The 20,697-nt window shown below is 40.8% G+C and overlaps 1 protein-coding gene across 4 annotated transcripts in view; it reads right to left on the bottom strand.

The window, feature by feature from the left end:
• The window catches only part of FNDC3B (fibronectin type III domain containing 3B), a 344,224-nt gene that overhangs the window by 47,026 nt on the left and 276,501 nt on the right, over positions 1-20,697 (bottom strand). For all 4 annotated transcript variants that reach the window (XM_021069801.1, XM_021069803.1, XM_021069800.1 and 1 more), the window contains 10 exons: positions 15,888-16,012; positions 14,497-14,671; positions 12,402-12,488; positions 10,946-11,084; positions 9,006-9,077; positions 6,456-6,574; positions 4,282-4,387; positions 3,207-3,379; positions 515-628; positions 32-181 (listed from right to left, as the gene is read on the bottom strand). In XM_021069801.1, coding sequence (XP_020925460.1) covers positions 32-181; positions 515-628; positions 3,207-3,379; positions 4,282-4,387; positions 6,456-6,574; positions 9,006-9,077; positions 10,946-11,084; positions 12,402-12,488; positions 14,497-14,671; positions 15,888-16,012 — 1,260 coding nt within the window. The remainder of the gene's footprint in view (positions 1-31; positions 182-514; positions 629-3,206; positions 3,380-4,281; positions 4,388-6,455; positions 6,575-9,005; positions 9,078-10,945; positions 11,085-12,401; positions 12,489-14,496; positions 14,672-15,887; positions 16,013-20,697) is intronic.

The raw sequence follows: 20,697 nt of genomic DNA, 5'->3' as shown, positions 1-20,697 counted from the left end.
CTAATAGTAATATCCAACTAGTGTCACCTACCTGTAGTCTACAGCAGTACTGTGCAGCAGGCAGCAGATCCCTCATTTCAAAGCCAGTGTCTGTCCCATGATAAACGAGTTCTAAGGATTCCTCATCTTCTCCCCATTCCAACCTATACTCTGAGATGTCGGCACCAGAGCTTTCAGGACTCTGGAAAACAGAAATTTAAGTGGTTAATTTTGTTGAAAAGTAAATACTATGATGTTTGTGTTCAACTAAATAAATTGAGAGAGAGAGAGAGAGCGCACAATATGCCCCAGGATATTCCAATACATACAAAAGAAGAGCATGAAAAAGATACTTTCCTCTCAATTCTGACCAGTGATAAAATCTTTACAACTCTTCACAAGTGCCAAGGCAGATGCTTGTGTAAAAATCACCTATATGTGAATTTTAGCTTTATACTTTCCTCATAACTTGCCCTGGGAGAGGAGCAGATAAAGTAGAAGAAACAAACTGGTGCAGACCACATGCCAGACTTACCTCCCAGCTCACCAGGATACAGCCATCGGGCGTAAAGGAGATACAAGGTGCTTTGCACTGTCCAGGAGGCCCTGCAGCAGTGGTAATTTCTGAGACATCAGAATAGGGACCATACTGAAAGAGAAAAACACACTCAAGCTTGTAGGTGTTTAGGTGTTTGTGTGTGTGTGTGTGTATTTGTGTGTACAGCATTCGCTTATAACCAAACAAGGGCTAGGCTAATGCCATTGTCAATAAAATTGATTAAAAGTATTACCTAAGGGTGCTCACTTTCAATTGAACATGTAGGTTTTCTCCCATATACATTCTGAGTGATACAAATGTGTGTGTATATACATATATATGTGTGTATGTATACACACACACCTGCACATACACACACACATATATGTACACACCTACATACAGTTTTAATGCAAAAGAATTAGAAAGTTGGTTTACTAAACATTTTTACCATGACATAAGAAACAAAAAATACTGACTTTCATTATACCACAACATTCTGCTTTAACTTCTCAGAGGGCTTCAGAGAAAACGAAGTCAGATGCACACTGCAGTTTAATTTTTAATGCATAAAAACCTATGTGGAATTGCTGGTTATCAAGTTTTGGGTTTTCCTTCTAGTTACTGGTATTTTCCATTCTGAAAACCAATGATCCTGTTAATGTTTTCTCAGTGAGCCCCACCATAGCTGCTATTTGAAGTTTTCTGCCCCATCTTCCCTTTTTATCACCCTTCATGGACCACACTGTACAGCCAACCATCACCATTGATCTAAAACATGTCAAGGAAGCCAAAAATGCCATGTTAGTAGTGGAATATATGACACTTCACAGAGTAATTTTCAGGCTAATGAAGTAAGTGACTATATTTTTCAAAATGGGGAAAAAAGACTTAAAAAAAAACCTCTCACATTTTCTAATATAATATAATGTGCAAATATACTGGGCATGGGGGAGAGGCTCTCTGAAATAGACCACAGAAGGTGACTACACATCAAATATATGGTTAACTTCTAATATAACAAGATTTTAAAATAAGGCTGAAAGTCTCTTTATATGATCAATTAGTGAAAAGAGAGAGAAAGTATAACTCAGGTTAGTCCAGCTGCATATTTATCATGGCAGAAATCTTCTGAAGTGGTGATGGGGAAAAGCACCAGAACAACAGTAAAACTGGGTTTCTAAAACATTGGTGATCATCACCATCCACCCTCTTTTTATTAGAAAAGTTTGGGTGCACAGGCTTTCTTATCTTCTCACCAGTACATTTTTATTGTTTCCAGTTTTAGGGTGTTTTTTTTTTTTTTTTTTTTTTTTTAATTTAAATACCTGCATCTGAAATTCTTTCCTAATGGAGAATTAGAAGAAATCCAGCTCTTATTAAAGGTTGGAGATCCTACTTCAGACCAAATGCTTTCACAGTCAGCCTTGACTAACATGAAATGCACTACAGACAAACACACTTCACTTCTGGCTCACCGAGAATTGGGAAGGTTATTGTCAACTTCCTGCCACTGTCAATCGGGCTTTCTTACTTGTAAAAATCTCATTGACTCATTACATGTATTTATCTGCATGGAATGTATCCTCACACATCACTGGCACTTTGTGGGGCTGTAGCAGCAGTCTGCTCTAACTACATCCTTCTACAGTCTTTTATGTTTCTGCCCATCTCCGACACACCAAAAAGCCCTACCAAAAAGACTTTTCTGGGTCATTTCATTCTCATTATGAACCTCCCCCAAATCCCCATCACTCTGCAATTAAAAAGGCAAAAAACACTTTTGTGGATATTGTCTTTGTTTTATTTCAAGACAAAGAAATACTCTTCCAATCTCTGACAGCCCACCTTGAAGACTACAAATGGAGTAATGGAAAGGACCACTTGAAATAAAACAAAGACAAATAAGCCTCCCTAGCTCTACCCCATCCACTTTTAAAAACTGACCTAAGACATTGCTGGGTGATTCAGATAATACGGTAAAGCTACTATCTAAAGGGTGACGTTCTTACTAACTTTGAACTCTTTTTTTTTTTTTTTTTTTTTGTCTCTTTAGGGCCACACTCATGCTATACGGAGATTCCCAGGCCAGGGGTCGAATTGGAGCTACAGCTGCCAGCCAACACCACAGCCATAGCCCATCTGCAATCTACATCACAGCTCATGGCAATGCTGGATCCTTAACCCACTGAGCGAGGCCAGGGATCGAACCCACGTCCTTAATGGATCCTAGTCAGGTTCATTAACTGCTGAGCCACGACAGGAACTCCTAAACTCTCTCTTAGTAGAAAGATATGAGGATAAGAGAAATAAAATTTTTAATGCTGGGTCTATAGGAAATCAAAATAATGTATCTTCAGAAATGAGATTTGACATACACCTCTTCTTTTTATTATGGCTGCACCCATAGCATATGAAAGTTCCTGGGCCAAGGATTGAATCGGAGCCACAGCTATGACCTATGCTGCAGCTGTGGCCACATGCTGGATCCTTTAACCCACTGTGCCTCTGTAGTGACCCACGCTGGAGCAGTCAGGTTCTTAACCCACTGCACCACAGTGGGAACTCCTACATATACTTCTTTAATGGATGTCAAGGTTGGACAGATAGTGCTAAGGAATTTGAGGACCGTAGTAATGGAAGAGGTAGGACCTTACGTTTTTGTCCTGGTGGATAAGCTCATACTCACCCCTCCGTCATTCAGAGCCCTCACTCGAAAGCGGTACACAGTTCCAGGAAGCAGGCTGCCAACTGTGCACTGGAGCTCAGGCCCATGGTACACCTCTGAAGCCACATCCTCGGGTTCTGTCATCTCTACACTGTACTCTGACACCTCACAGCCACTTTCAGAGGCAGGAACATCTGGAAATGGAGGATGCATTTCAGCTTAGAACATGTTTGTTTCCAATTGATCCTATCCCACCTAATTTTTCACAGGGTTTGCAAAGTATCATGTAGGTGGCCTGTCCTCAATATTTACAAAAGAACCCCCACTCCAAAAAAGAGAAGAGATACAGAAGAAAGTTTCTCAATGATGTTAGCCATACTTTCCAAAGCAAGTATGTTTAATTACACTGACAAAGTATTTCCCAAACCATAGAAATTTTAGGCCTATTTCTTTACATTCTATCTAACACAAGGAAACGGCAAGAAATAGACGGGAGAAAAATCTCTTTAACTTGAAACCAAAGGACATGTTAAATCAAGTTAGAGGACCCCAAACTGGCACAATATTTTGTTATATTTCAGACGTAAGTGGTGGGGAAGAATACTCTGACAGCATTGTTCTGTAGGTTTATATTTGCAATTTTACATGCTGTAAATTGCTGATGTGACAAGAAATGTAGTACAGCTTGAGTTAATACTGCAAAACACCAGGACTCATATGTGACAAAGCAGCAAAGACAAGGAGGAGTCAGATGTTACCTTGTGAACTATTTCTTGGCTTAATCTCTTAATTGAGCACAACTTTTATGCATAAAGTTTTTATTTTATGAATAAAGTTGAAAAATTCCTGAAAAGACTGGCTGCTCTGAAACATTTCCTAGAAAGATATGTGTGGCAGCATCAGGAACAGGAGGATGAGTGACAGCTCAGGGGAGAATACAAACCCAAGCCCACGTACGTTAAAAAGAATATGGACATTTTCAACAGAAACAGATATGGTTTTCAGAAGGAAGATCTAGAACTTAATTACAAAGCATTACGTTTTAAACTCAATCTCCAATTGTCCCAATCGGCAATGTGAAGATTTGTTCACTCACCCCACTCTAAGTGGACTTCTTTGTGCTTTGGTCTACCCAATACCCTCGGTGGTCGACACTGACCTGGTGCAATGCTTAGTGTGCGAACAGGGAGACTTTCAGAACACTGCAGGAGAAATACCGGAGAGAATCATACCTTAATTACTCTGAATTGATTAGAGCTCTAGATGCCAAGCAAATTCCATCCCATAACTGCAAAAGCTACACTTTTTATGCAATAAGACCTTTGTCTCTGTGTGTGTGTTTGTGTATGTTTTAAGTGTGGACAACACTGCCTACGGCACTAGTAAAACTAGGGTTTTTTTTTTGGTCTTTTTAGGGCCGCACCTGCAGCATATGGAGGTTCCTAGGTAGGGGTCGAATCAGAGCTGTAGCTGCTGGCCACAGCCACATCAACGCTGGATTCGAGCCATGTCTGTGACCTACACCATAGCTCATGGCGATGCTGGATCCTTAACCCGCTGAGTGAAGCCAGGAATCCAACTGGCATCCTCATGGATACTAGTCAGAGTCGTTTCTGCTGAGCCATGACACAGGAACTCCAAAAACTAGTTATTTCTGATGTCAGACTTGTAGACTTGAGTGTTATGTATCCTAAGCACACAATTATCTCCGTTTAAACCAAAATTAGGGACCCTTCATGAGGACAGAAGAGAATACAAAACAACAGATGGATGAAGTTTTTAAATGGTGCCATAAATGGTCCCACCATCCACATACAGAGCAGGAAAGCAAATAAAGTCTCTATTAATAAACCGAGTCTGACAGTCACCAGCAGGTTCTGTGAACACTAAAATAAGCAAGACTTCTTTTTTGCAGGATCTTGTTGTGTAAAGCAGGTGGTATGGAAGGTGACCCCTTTTTGAGAGAGGAGAGAAGCCAGGTGGAGCTCTGCAGCTCAACCAAACTCATCAACCTTCCTGAGGAAGAAAAGTGCAGGGGAGATGCACTTACACATCCAAGGAGCACCTCTGCCCCTGGGCGGCCTCATGCAGCACCTCACACATGAGAGGTACTCGCTGATCACCTGCGGCTTTGATGTGGCTATACACCACCCTGGGAGGCACTGCATAAAAATCGTCTAACTGGACATTTTCCCCCCGAGGAGATGGTCTATACATACAGTCCAGACACTGCAGTACCACTATCCTTGGTGGGAAAGGAAAATAAACATAAGACGATGTCAGAGGTGGGCTGACTGGCAAAATGAGACACCCTAATGGCAGATGTTCTCTTGAAAAGTTAACCCAGCCGAAGGCTACAAGCCACCATTGCCCCCCCCTCTTATTAATGGTTTTAAAACCATAATGCTAAATAGTCCTATGATGAAAATGTCTTTTACCACTCTGCCTCTTGCTTACTTTCTGAATGTTAAGTTGAAGACATCTGTATAATAAGTATCTCAGTTCAAGAGCACTTTATGTGTTTTTGTTATATTGTTTTGAGCCTATGAAAACACTGTGAGGTTGAAATCAAGGCTCCTGATGTGTTAAATGGTTGGTCTAAGGTCAAAGAAATTGTAGACAGCATTGGTGATCATTTCAATATTAAGTCACTATGTTGTAGACCTGAAACTAACATAATATTGTAAGTCAATTACGCTTCAATTTGGAAAAAAAAAAAATTAGACAAATGGAGAACTTCTATTGCCTACAGATGTGTAGGTTGGGCACTGCACAATTGCAGGACATGTCATTTGGCTCAATCATGGATGTATATGGCTTTTACAATAATTTTCCAGCAGATGGCAGTAAAGAATCTCGAGGAAGGTGTGCCTCACATTCTCACAAAACTGCCAGATGTGGTAACAGCAGAGCTCTGCTGGAGGTCATATCTTTTTGCTCTAAATTTTATGCTTTTCTATCAGCGCAGTAGCCCAGGTTCACCCCCTTATTTATTAGCTAATGCGAATTTCAGTCCACCTCAATTTTCAAATGTTGTGTGATCACACCCAAGTCTGAGAAATAACTAAGTGATAAAGGTACTTGGAAAGCAGCACAATTCAGTTGAGAATCATTTGGGCCTATTTTTATATCATCTAAAGCACAATTCAAAAAACTCTAATGATGTGATACCATGGCTGGTTGCATTACCAAGATCAATTTTTAAATAGCAATTATAGACAGACTCTGAATCTGACCAGATATTTACTTTTATACCAAAACAAAACCAACCTGACTGTGTCCACCAGTGCTTATGCAGCATGCTCGGAGTTTGTACAAAGTGCCTGGTTTCAGGTGGGTGAAGGTGTACTCTGTAGCCGATCCACTGTACGCCACTTCCCACTGACTCGCTGCAAAATGAGATATGTGTTTGAGTTTGTGACTTTTGTCGAAATGTAATAGTATCAACCATTCTGGAGAAGAAAAAGCTCTAAGTGGTTTCCATTAAATAGCCACAGGGCTCTCTTTCCATTTCCTTTACAAAGTTAAATACTAAAATAACACAGAGTCATTTTTAATACTTTCTACTGCTGGCTAGACTACTTAATATCACCATGATTACATGTGCTGGCTGTGAGGTCTGGATGCTGGAAACCACATGAAATCTGCAGTTGGCCCCGTAACAGGAGACCAAGGACAGTTGGAGCAAGCTCTGAAGTGGTACTGGTGTGAGAAGCCCTGGGGCCACCTGGCTCCTCAGGCTGTTCAGTGCGAGGTTCCTGGTCAGAAAGAAGAGTCTCCCTACTCTTATGTGCCCAGAAGTCGCAGTGAGTGAAACCCTCCCTGTACAGACCTGGTCCTTAGTATAACGGTCTACTGTCTTCCTGCAGCCCCACTTAAAAGACGAAGAATTCCCATTGTGGCGCAGTGGTAATGAATCCTACTAGGAACCATGAGGTTGCAGGTCAATCCCTGGCCTCACTCAGTGGGTTAAGGATCCGATGTTGCTGTGAGCTGTGGTGTAGGTCGCAGACATGGCTCGGATCTGGCATTGCTGTGGCTGTAGCCGGCAGCTGTAGCTCTGATTAGACCCCTTGCCTGGAAACCTCCACGTGCCACAGGTGCGGCCCTGGAAAGATTCAGTGTGACCCAGGTTATCCGACCACTTCTTGGGATTAAAGAAAGCAGCAAGGCCCCTGGAGGGGCCTGGGTGAGGTTGATGCCACCTGGCAAAGAGCACTGGGGTCGCTTCAACCAACTGCCTGCCTACCCCACAAACCTGCGATGTTTACTCCTCCTCTGTTTCACTTCCAGTGACACTGTGTTTCCAGTAGACTACTTTACGAAGCTTTGCACTCCATGAAGCTGTTTTAGGGAATACTTCTGTGTTGTTCCACGACAGTTACTAGAGTAACTTCCACAAATGCCTTCAGCTGCTTATTACGTCAGAGTTACAATGAATTCACATGCACTAGGGCTGAATGACAATGGAAACCATTAAAGACAGTTATCCTGACATTACTGATTAAAGAACCTGTCCTGAAAAGGCAACTGGGAATTAGGATGACTGAGGAGATTCAACCAATCATTGATAACGCGTGCTGGCAGGCAAAGTATAGAATGGCATCTAGTTTTGATTTGTCATTAGTGGTCAAGAGAACCAAAAAAATTCAAAATACATTTAGATTTTCATAATGAGCCACTGCAGAGATATGACTTCTAGGTTAGGGTTTTAGCAGAGAACATGATTTTATGTTAAGAACAGCTGTGCCCATCTCAAAGCTTTCTCATGTTTTCAGCTCAAAACAGGGCCTGACTAACATGAAAAACAAAACACTCCAGATGGCTTTCATGGCACAGAATGAAAAGCAAGGCATACACCTGCATTGCTTGTTTGTAAAAGTTATTGCTAATTTTTTCTTTTTACCATATACATAATCTTTAAAAAAAATTTAACAGTTACAGATAATGCAATGTCATTTTTAAAGCTCTGATGATTAAGCCTTTTTCTGTCAAAGCGTAATAATTGTGTGTGTGTGTGCTTAGGTCCGTACCTGCAGCATATGGAAGTTCCCAGACTAGGAGTCGAATGTGAACTGCAGCTGCTGGCCTACACCACAGCAATAGCAACACTAGATCCTTAACCCACTGTGTGGGGCCAGGGATCAAACCCTCATCTTCGTGGATACTAGTCAGGTTCTTTACTGCTGAACCACAATGGGCATTCCAACTAATAAGTTTTATTAGAAAGAAGATCTAAGAATTTTTTTAAAGGCACTATAGAGAGTATTTGACCTCTAAACTCTACTTCAACTAATGTGACTGGTAACGAATAAATAGATTTGACTCAGAAATCACAACAAAAGTGAAAAGACATTTTCTGAACTTGTTATAAAATGTGGCACTTGTCACCAGGCCACAACAATACTCTATTTTCCCATCCATTGTACAGGAGAAATTTTTCGATTACCAAAATCATTCGCTGTCTCCAATTTATTCTTCCTGCTGATTGCTTCTGACACTTTCTCTGCTTATAAGAATTCCCAGAGAAAGCGTGCCAAGAGAGATGAAAAATACCTTTATCCTATTAATTAGGCTCTCTTGGCTTAAAGAAATGACATAGAAAATTTTAAAGACTTGATCAAAATGTACAGTTGAAGCAGACTCTGATCTCTGATGCTATGTTTGAAAGAAAAAGACTGTCAACATGTGATTTAAGGCTTTTTTATTATAGTAACTCTATGATTTAATGATTGCCTGCTATTATTATACAGATGTTCGTCATATGAGAAAATAGGGCTTGCCAACTGGATTTGAATAAAACAATTTCCAAAACTTTACCTTCAGAATTTCCATCAGTAATCTCCAGCAAGTACTTCAGTATTTCTGAGCCACCATTGTCCTTTGGAGGGTCTGGTGAAAGTAAGCAAATATCTTATTAAGTTATGAAAACATTTGATTTTTATTGATAAGTATTATTAGAACACATAGAATCATATAACATTATATTGTCTTAATTCTGGATTGAACCATAAAGTACAAAAATTAATGTATTATTTCACCCAACTCCTTTCTGAAAAGCAGAACAAACAAGAACAGCGCAAAACCTCATTAGTCAAAGTTTGTAGAGCTAGAAATGTCAGAGTTAGGTTATTTAGTGAAACATGAATAAAACTTAAAATATGATTTGATTTTTTCTAAGAGCTATGCTCACAGATTTGAGAATTCTTAAGCCTGCTCTTCAATATTTGATGGTTTTTATATAAGCTGAAATATTCATATATTAAATTTTTTTCCCTTTTTTATTTCACTTATATCACCTGTGACTAGATTCTTTTGAGAGATGAGAGGGAAGGAATTAGAGGTGCAAAACTTATTCACAAAATAAATAAAACATCAGGACATAGTAAATCTGTTCCATTACAGTTTGCTACTAAGCAGACATATATCTCTAGTGAATCTGATATAAAACCTGAGCAGTGGAGCAATGAGAACCTGTGCCAAAGAGGTGGTCTGAGGAAGAGGTTCTGGCTTTACTACAAGAGCCCTGAGCACTCTGGGTATCTGTCTACTACTAACTCTGTGCCTGTAAGAGTTTCCTTTTCTGAGCATAAAAATACTGGCATTATAATTCTGTAAACTATACAGAATTTACTTCTATCATCAGTTGGACATCTCTATTTTAGACATACCCTCTGGTTACTCCTGAAGATTTAGAAACCTTAATTCCCATCTCCTTTTACTTGGAAGTTCCATTAGTGTATGCAAACTTCAGTAACAGATATTTACAGCAATAATTTAAAAAAGTTAAATATTCCAACTATGGCTACTAAAAGTAAATATTCAGTGTTGACAGAACTTTCCAGGATTTTCTAAGGAAAAAAGCTTTTGATTTGGCCAAAAGCACATCTAGATTTTTATAGTTTCTCTTAATCACATCCATCTTCCAGGGACTAATTCTACCTCAAAATCTTTGGGTAACTGAAGCAGTTATATGTCTCAGGGGTTAGTCTCCAATAGTGATTTAATAATGTTTTAAATTCCCTTTATATTACTTGATTTCCAGGTAAAATCTTATTTTAGATTTCTACTTTCTTTTCCCTTTTTTTCTGGTTATGTAGTTAATATTACTATATGACTCACACATGTCATAATAGTTTCACAGACAACTGCAAATATTTATCAACATTCTGATGGCAGTCATTTCACTGAAGTAATTCACACAGCAAGTGAGCCACAATATCCTTCTACCAGATACCCACATATACCACATGATGAACTTCAATGTGAAAAATTCCTGAAGTTTATGACTCTTGATAAGATGACAACAACAGCAAAAACTAAAGTTTTCCTAATTCATAGTAACTTAAAAATTCTGTATGTCACAATTTAATTCAGAGGACATACCTAAATTTTGACATTTATTTTCAATATTAACTTTATAAATCAGTTTTTATATGAAATATTGCTACTTTTTGAGGGCAAGCCATTGGAGAATGAAAGACATATTCAGAAATTACCACATTCAAATCAGTAATACATTCCAAATTTAGGAGGAAAAAATATAATCAGAAAAATCATAAAGTTAATGAAAAGCTCTTAAAATGGTCAATTTTACCAGTTTGTGGAATTCTTAGGATGTTTCTCATATAGCTATTCCAAATGTATAGAACTCCCTTAAGTAATATGGTTTGCTGTTTATTGGTCTGTCACTATGGAAATTAGTAAGTTTTTAAAAAATCTGTCAAAAAAGCGTCAGTATGAGCACCAACAAAACATACCCCATTTGACACTAAAGCCATGAGATGTAACTGGTCCTTTAATGAGGGGTCTTGTAGGAGGTCCAGGCCTGTCAGGACTCGTTGTACATACCAAAACTTCACTTGGGCAGCTTTTCCCTTCCATATTAGAAGCAGTCAGCTACAACACAACCAAGGAAACAATATACTTTAGATACCAGGTATTAAACCAGTGGTATTAAACTTTCCACATGGAAGATCAGGGTATCCATAAACTCACACAGACAGACATTCTCTCTCAATCTCAAACCACTAATTTATAAGTGTTTCTTTAATGGGGTACTTATTTTCTATATAGTTTTGCTATTAACAACTAAAAACAAAATAAGGTAGGTATTAGCTAAAGACATTTTTTACCCTTTCAAGAGGACAAAACAAAACCAGTATGTCACCACCTGGTTCATAGTGTTTTGTGGAAGGGAAATATGGGGGAAAAGGCAGACAAAAATAACCTCGCTTATTTAAGCATAGGGCAACGCCACCTTGTGGACAAATGCTAGCAATGTATCTATGTTCTCATAGCCAGTATCAAATAACAAGGGTTTTCTAAAATATCCAAAAACTATCATTTTCCTCTAATAGTCACACATTCCACTCGATAATATAACAATTATTTATTGAGTGACTATTGCATATCAAATAACACCATTTGGCACAAAAGTTAAGAGAAGGAATGGTGGAATCAGAAGACAACCACATCTCTTCAAAATGCAGTGTTGCACTAGAAAATACAGTGCTGCGCTAGGATCACTAAACACTACAGCAGCACAGAAGGCAGCCTGCTGTTTCCTCTCTCTTAAAGATTGCAAAATTGTCTTGGGCAACAACACAAAGTCCCATGGTGACATTAATGGTGACTGTTGATGACAAAAGCAGAGCCCGAGGGGGGAGGAGGTGGGTAACAGCAAAGAAAAAGAGAAACAGGTGAGAAAAGAAAATGGGCATAAGAGCAAAGGAAAATGAAGAATAAAAGGGAAGTCTGATTAAAGTGAGAAATTCTGGAGAGAAAGGTATGAAGTGCAGGTGAGAGAGGTGTGCTGGGCACCTGGTTTGGGTCTTCATCCATGTTGTAGTGCACATTACAGCTGCACTTTGTTACAGCTTTTCTTTCTCAAAAGTGGATTTTAAAATTAAAGTATGGGAGTTCCCTGGTGGCACAGTGTGTTAAGGATCGGCATTGGTGTAGCTGTGGCGCAAGCTGCAACTGTGGTGCATGTTCGATCCCTGACCCAGACTTCCACATGTCTTGGGGTGAGGCCAATAAATAAATAAAACAGAATAAAAGTGTGATGTGTATTTTACACATATTATTATAAAAGTGTAAAGTGTAGCAAACTTGAGAAATTTTTAACTTGTAGAGTCGATTTAAAATGGCATGGGGTGAAACGTAAAACAGCTTCATTTTTAAGCAGTGCAGGTAACAAAATGACTGACTCACCCTGAATTTATACTGTGTGCTTCTTTTGAGATTTTTCACAGTACAGGTTAAGTCCTCTCCAGTGTATTTTGGGTGGAAAAGGTTATCCTGAAAAGGCAAAGCCAGAAAGAAACATCAGTACCATAAAGTCCAGGCCTTAAATACTTTGTATGTATAATTTTTATATTGCCTCCTTCTATCATCACCAGTGGGCCAGAAGTCTGATTCTTTAAAAGTGAAAATGTAACTCTATCACATTATAATTTATTCTGGATCTGGGCAACTTTATTGTGAGACTAACACTAATTTGAATGAGAACAATGCTCTCTCTTTGAGAGAATGTCAGTTTGCTTTGGAATAGGTACCACCATATGCTTTTCTCACAGAGTAAACTTTTTCTGGTTACTCAATAAGCATTTTAAACAAAGAATTTAACCACTAGATTGATGAAGCAGTATATACTTAAAAAATTATTTAACAATGTTGTCATGAAGGTCTTCCTGCACTGAGGTCCTCACTGTTGAGCTCCAACATGCTATGCAGGAGTTTCTGTCGTGGTTTGGTGAAAACAAATCTGACTAGTATTTGTGAGGAGGGTTCGATCCCTGGCCTGCTCAGTGGGTTAAGGATCTGGTGTTGCTGTGAGCTGTGGTGTAGGTCGCAGATGTGGCTCGGATCTGGCGTTGCTGTGGCTGTGGCGTAGGCCAGCAGCCACAGCTCGGATTAGACCCCTAACCTGGGAACCTCCATATGCCGTGGGTGCAGCCCTAAAAAGACAAAAAAAAAAAAAAAAAAATCTGAAGATTTCCAAGGTGTGGGGAAAACATATAAAGCAAGTGATAGAAGCTTAAAAAAAAAATGTTATGTAATAAACCATGGCTGGGCTTTCTGACACAGTGTCCCCTTTCCGGCCAAGGGCAAAACGACAGCTTGGATGGAGAAAACATAAGCCTTCAAAGGGATAAATATCCTACCAAAGCTGAATGTACAGAATTCATTCAACAATACCCTCAATCACGCCTGCATTCTCCGCCTATTTATCCATCCAACCTTGGAGCCCCTTCTATGCATCAGGCTCTCTTCCATGCTCTGGGGGTTTAGCACTGCCCCAAAACAGACAAAGCCCTGTCCATCAGAAACTTACATGACAGGTGGAGAAAGCAATTTAAAAAAAATCCTACCATATAAATACGAAGCATGTCATGTGGAATTAAGTGATACAGATGAAAAATAAAGCTGGGGAAGAGGACAGAGGGGTGAAAAGCTAGGAAGGTGCTGCCTCTTATAGCTCTGCAGGTTCAGTAAGGTGGCCACACACAGCTATTCCTATTTAAATTCAGTAAAATTAAAAATTATGTTCCTAAATTTGGGGCCCAGAGGCACATTTCAAGTGCTCAATAACCATGCGTGGTTAGGCATGCTATCTTATTGGACAGCACAAATTACAGAGCATTTCCATCATCACAATAAGTGCTTTCGGACAGTGCTGTTTTATAGGGTGGTCAGGGAAGGGCTCTCCAAAGAAGTGACAGGTGAGATGAGACCCGAAGGAAATGAGGGAAGTGACTCAGAGATGTCTCAAGAGACCTGCTGGCCAGAGGGCACAGGAGCTGCAAAGGCCCTGCAGAGGTACAGAGCTGGCATGTTAGGTGAAACCTCAGTGGCAGGGGCAATAAAGGCCCCAAATACCGAGGACCTGGAAGGTACTGTAAAGAGCATTGGCTTTTCCTCTGGAAGAAAGGGGAACACACTGAGACAGGATGGGTTCTGAGCAGAGCAGTTACCTGATTATATTTGGACTTAAGAGATGCACTGTAGTAAGGACAGAAGTAGGGAAAATATTTAAGAGGCCATTCCAATAACCCAGGGGCAAAATGCTGGTGACTCAAAAAGGACAGTAGTTGTGGAGATGTTGAGAAATGGTCAGATTTCTGGCTTCCCCAACTGAACGGTCAGGATGCCATTTAATGAGATGGGGAGGACTGTGGGAAAGACAGGTTTCTGCTGGTGGTTGCAATGGTGGAAATTAAGAGTTTAATTTGGCAGTGCACCTTGCAGTTATGGTATGACTGACTTTGTGGAACACACACAAGGGTGTAAAATGTGCAAGACTTACATTTTCATCCTCCTGGATTTCCAAGGTGTAGGTGACAACTTCCTCAGGTGAACAGCCTTCTGGTTTATTCCACTGCAACGTGACCCAGGTGACTCCAGCTCGAACAAGTCTTGGTGCAGAGGGCATCTGAGGAATGTTTCCTAACGTGTAGCACACCACCTCTTGGCTGTACCCACTGCAGAAGAATAGATCGGTTTAGGAGAATGGGAGGGGTTTTGGCACTTCCAAAGAGCAGGGATAAGCCTACCACTGCTTGACCTGCTTGGGATGGAAAGTCTGAGGCCTGACAAGCTCAGCAAGCAAAGGCAGGCAAGGATCCTCAGTGGGACATCCCCAACAATAACTTCAATTTGCCCAGTTCCTGCCTTTTAGTCTGCTACTGAAAAGCATACCATGTTACAGGACAACATATTTTAAAAATTTATCTCCCCCCACCCCCTACCCCAAACACCCAGCAGAAAGTACAGCATGGTGTGACGCTGGCAAGCTATGAGCCACGGCTACCAAGGAGCTTTGAAATTAATGTGAGCACAAATAACTACCTTCTGATAAAATAAATGTTCTACAAATACATATGGTGCTATTTTTTCAAAAGTTTGTGGATGCGTCTAATTCATTTATAAATGCTTGAACTTCATCATTATGACTTTTCAGCCAGTAGACTCTAAAAATACAATGGCTATCATGGTAGGGAAGGAGGGCTGAAAACCTTGTGATGTTAAGAAGTTCTTTAGGCTGGAGAAAAAGCTTGGGACCAATGATGTACTGAACCTTTAAGAAGATTTTCAATAAGTAGGGATGAAAGGAAAAGTTTTTCTCTTAATCAAGAGTTACCCAGGAAGTGCAATTGAAATATGGTCTTTTCAAAGCATCTTTAATCCATTGATGCTTCACCATAAACCTGTTCTTGCCTTTTCTCTAGCAGCCTGGAGGCAAGTCATGTGTCCTACACAGTCCAGATTTTCTCCAGCCCTCTGAGTATCTGACCAGGCTTGATAACAATGGATGGCTCAGAACTCTTTCTTTGTATCAGGAAACACTCACTCATAATTGAAAAAGGCAAGTGAATGAGTAGCTTCCTAAAGTGGTGAAAGAAAAAGGCATGTGATCTGAAAAAAAAGAATCCCCAGAGGATTCCTTTCAAAATCTGTAGTTGCGTTCCTCTTGATTCTGAGACCCCTAGTGGGCCTTCGCATTACAGCCTGCAAGACAGCAAGGAGGCCACACAGTGGCACTTATCACCTCAGGAGGGGCTGGGAGCCTCTCCTTGGGACTCCCTTTCTGAAAATCTCCAACTGCTTCAGTGTGGAGACAGCAGGCTGCAATGTGAGAGGAAGACTCAGAAACACCACACAGATGCTTAAAGGCTTGAGGACAAGGAAACACCATACCTGGTGCCAATGTCATTCCGAGCAGCCAGCCTGAACGTGTACCCCATTGCTGGACACAGCTTTGTCAACTTGCAGTGCTTTTGGCTCCCAAAGAAGCACTGTCTGAAACCACTGTTTCTTTTTCCCTAAAAGAAAACAATGAAACAATACACATAAATAAAAGAATGCAAATTTTTTTAAAAAATTAAGGAGCATTTTGAATAACTTTAATTTCTTTGTTTGGATACACAAGACCAAGAGAAGGAAAGTGCTTATACAACGAAGTGCCATCCTTAACACAAAGGCACTACAGAAGGTTCTGTACCTGAGTTGGTGATGCACGATACCTGTGGTATTTCTAAAGCAGTCTTTGGTCAACAAAACTAAAAAGGCTCTTTTAGGCACAAGGCAATGCTCAATTTCTCAGATTTTCTTCCTCACTTGGTCAAACTGCCCAATCTGACCCACAGAGTAAGTTTGTAGCCTCACAGGCTCTCTAGCTCTGGACCTGCACTGTGCTCTCCTCCTTCCCCACAGCCCAGCACCTCGGACTGGTCTATTCAGCTCCATGAGACACACAGAGTTCTCCCTGATCCCATCTTCTCTCTGGCCTGCAGCAGTCCCTGGACCCACACATGTACATTCTGGCTGGTGAGCTGCTTGCCTACTCATCCAGAAACACTGGGTACATGCCTTTGAGTTACCCTGTGCACATCTGGTCCCCTTGAAGCAGTGCTTTGGACAATCTGGGAGTTCATTCAAATATTGCAGAGTTGAACTAAATGTCTAACAAGCATTGAAACATCAGCTAAATTCATCTGTATGTATTACGGCCATTCTTAAGTTTCTTATGAGGCTGGAAATACATTTTTCATGGGTTCCAAGCCTTATATATTGCTTTGAATCCCTTGAACTAAAAAAGAAACACTCCAATGGGTTCTCTTAATAGATCTGAGTAAGGAAAAAAAACGAAACCAAAAAAAACCTACCCTGAGCCATGCTCAGAGCCACTCCTGAGAGAGACATATCAGCAATTTTCTAGAATACTTCATATCCATAATCCACAGCATTTTATCTATGTTCATATAAAAGAAAACCACATGCTAACACTGGATGAATCTTGGCATTCTAATCAGTCAGTGGGGCCTAGGACTTTGAGGAATATGTGTGAAGTTCTCAGTTTAAGAAACAAAGAAAGCACATTTTTCTCCTAAGCAAATTTAAGCATTTCCTTCCTTTAAGAAGGCCTCCAGGAGTTCCTGTTGTGGCTCAGTGGTTAACGAATCTGACTAGGAACCATAAGGTTGCAGGTTCCATCCCTGGCCTTGCTCAGTGGGTTAAGGATCCGGGGTTGCTGCGAGCTGTGGTGTAGGTTGCAGATTCGGCTTGGATCCTGCATTGCTGTGGCGTAGGCCGGTGGCTACAGCTCTGATTAGACCCCTAGCCTGGGAACCTCCATATGCCACGGCAACAGCCCTAGAAAAGGCAGAAAAAAAACCAAAAACCAAAAAAGAAGGCCTCCAAATGTTTACTACAAAACAAACAAAAAACCAACAAAAACAAAAACATGTGAAGTTTAATTAAAAATAAACCTACAACTAGATTTGAGGTATCACTGAGCTGAACAGATTAAAACCAACCATGCCACATTTCATCCTCAAAAACTCTTCCCGGAGTTCCCGTCATGGCGCAGCAGAAACTAGGAGCCACTGAGGTTGTGGGTTCGATCCTTGGCTTTGCTCAGCCGGTTAAGTATCTGGCGTTGCCGTGAGCTGTGGTGTAGGCCAGCAGTTGTAGCTCTGATTTGACTCCAAGCCAGGGAACTTTCATATGCCATGGGTACAGCCCTAAAAAGCAAAAAAAAAAAAAAAAAAAAAAAACCAAATAAAAAAAAAACTCTCCCCAACTCTCCCCTTCGAAGCAAGGTGGTGTCCTTTCTAAGGAAGGGAGTGGAAATCCTAACAATCTTCAAGATCCAAAATTCATTTTATCAAGGGTTCAAAGTACACTCTGGTGTAAGGATGGAAAATGGGGGGAAATGGGGGAAGTAAAGCATAATGTTTCTCAGCTGCTACTTGAGCAAAAAAAGTCACTCTGTGGCTGGCAAATCATGCCCTTATGCTTACTTTAACCTTGAGTGTTAAGGCTGCTGCAGACAATTTATTCACAGAAAAACCGTCTATACATATATTTGCATAATTACATCCAGTGTCTGATTACACTCTAAGCGCTGCATGCCCTGGTATGTTCTGTATCCATTTCAGGCAGCAGTGTGATCTACCTTCTTTCCTCCTCTATTTCTGAGCTCAGAGTAAACAGTGCAAGAAAGGCACATCCTGCCGCCACGGAAGCCTCATCCCTTCCAAGCCCGATGCTGGCTCCCCTTCAATGCCTCATTTTTCCTATTTCTTTGTTTGGTCTCCTTTGCCCATTTCTGGTGCTTAGAACTACAGCCAGTAAATAAAAGTCAGTATGTGCCTTACTAGGTTGATTTGCTTTAATATGGTGAAAACCAGACTGTGGTTTAAATGAGAAAAAAAGAGTGGGGAGGCATCAATGATGGGAACTAGTGAGCACTGGGGCTCACTCAAGAACTGGGAGAGAGGCATGCGGTGACCTTCAAGACATTTTCCCATATTGCTAACTTTTTAAAAAAAAATTTCTACTTCAGTATCACGAACAGTTGCTAAACAACTCCAACTTGTTTAGATAAATCATGCCAAATTTTCCATCTTAATACCTTCCAAGGCATACTGCTATGTGCACAGACCTCAAGAACCCAGAGAAAGACCCAGAGGTTGTTAGAATTTGAGAATCAAGTTTTGTTTTGTTTTGTTTTTTGGGGGAGGGGGAGGGTGGTCTTTCTAGGGCCACACCCGGGGCATATGGAAGTTCCCAGGCTAGGGGCTGAATCAGAGCTGCAGCTGCCAGCCACAGCAACGACAGATCCCAGCTGCATCTGTGTCCTACATCACAGTTCACAGCAACAGCAGATCCTTAACCCACCAAGCAAGGCCAGGGATCAAACCCAGATCCTCATGGACACTATGTCAGTTTCTTAATCCACTGAGCCACAATGGGAACTCCGAGAGTCAAGTTTCAGAAACAGTCTATCTGTAGAATCTGAAGGGGTAAGGGTACACATTTTTCACAGAATTAAAAAAGTAAAGCTTGTTGGTGTTTAGAAGTCACTGAATATAAAACAAAAAAAGGAGAAGGTAGGTTAGCAAAACATTTCAGATACAAGAAGCTTTTATTTTATTTGCTTTTTTTTTTTTAAGGGCTGCACTCACTGCATATGGAGTTTCCCAGGCTAGGGGTCCAATTGGAGCTGCAGCTGCTGGCCTACAGTCACAGCAATGCTGGATCCAAGCCCCATCTGCGTGACCTACACCACAGCTCAGAGCAACACCAGATCTTTAACCCACAGAGTGAGGCCAGGGATCGAACACGCAATCTCATGGTTTCTTGTTGGATTCCTTTCCGCTGTGCCATGATAGGAACTCTGAGAAGCTTTTAAATAATAGAAGATATTCATGTATAACGTAACAGTTTAATATAAAAGTGATATCCAGGAAGAAAAACTAATATTCACAGAAGTCACTGCAGTGCAGAAATAATCTACTGCTGAGAGGTTAGTAAGTGAAGATGGAGAGTGCTGTCGGCTCCAGTGTGGGATGGTTCCCCAGCCACCTGGGTTCTTCCGAGACAGACCACTCCACGCCCTCAGATGGCTTTAGGCTTAAGCATTAGAGTAAATACATGGTCAAAGGTACAGGCCATGTGAAGAATCTCCTTGTAAACCAAGTGGGATCCCAGACTGCAAACAGCATTTATAAATAAAATATTACCCAGCTCTTCTTGTTGATAGAAATGGATGGGTTTTATCATTATTTTTTTTAAAGATAATGCTTTAGAAGATTAAAAGATGCAGAGAAACTGACAGGAGTGATAATGTGACTGTTTATCAGAAATTAAATATGCCCAAGTCACTACTCTCAGTGAAGTTTTATGAATGGTAAATCACAGCTCCCATATTTGACAGGTTGCATGGCTCCAAATGATTCTGAGATAATCTATGTCATGTTCTTTTTTCTAATAAAATCTAAAGTACACAGGATTACTGAGGCATACTAGCTTTACTTGGAAAGGCAACTTATTTTTGAATAATTTAAAGTTTGTGTCATGCAAAGTTTTCTACTAAACACAGTCCTGATGGGAATAGGTAATCACTTGACACTCTGCAGGCCTGTTGTCATCAGTACTTGGGTCAAACACAGGCAGCAGTGTCCCCTGTGCCTCAGGCCTTGTCCTGGCCAGCTACTGCTGTGAGGCCACTTGGGGTTCATCTCCTACAAGAGCTAGGAGAGGCTGGTCTATAAGGGAAGATCTAAGGTTTGGATGCCTGATAGCACTTGGAATCCACACCTTGGGGGATCAGGGATGTGCAGGATGGGAGAAATTGGGATCAGAACCTTCCTGAGTTGAGCACTAGAGCTCCTGTTCTCCTGGGGAAGAAAAGGAAACTTCACCCTAATTAAAGAAAGAGGGGATGGAGGCTAGAAGCCCAAACCCTTCATTATCCTGGAACAGACCTAGCCACTGGGCTCTGACCTCATGGGATATGAAGCCATATAACACCCCAGCATGTTCTGGACTAACTTTCTACTGTCAGTGACCAAAGCTAAAAAGGGCAGATTTTCAGGGTTCTCTGGCTTGTTTCCCTTTCATAATCTTGGGCATGTCCAAATGCTTTTTCTGCCACATGCACTGAGTTCATTCAAGGACAAGGTTAATTTTATTAGAAATGTGAAGAAATCTTGGAGTACAA

Source organism: Sus scrofa, chromosome 13 (assembly GCF_000003025.6).
Source record: "Sus scrofa isolate TJ Tabasco breed Duroc chromosome 13, Sscrofa11.1, whole genome shotgun sequence".
Lineage (NCBI taxonomy): Eukaryota > Metazoa > Chordata > Mammalia > Artiodactyla > Suidae > Sus > Sus scrofa.
This window is presented reverse-complemented; position numbering and strand designations above follow the sequence as displayed.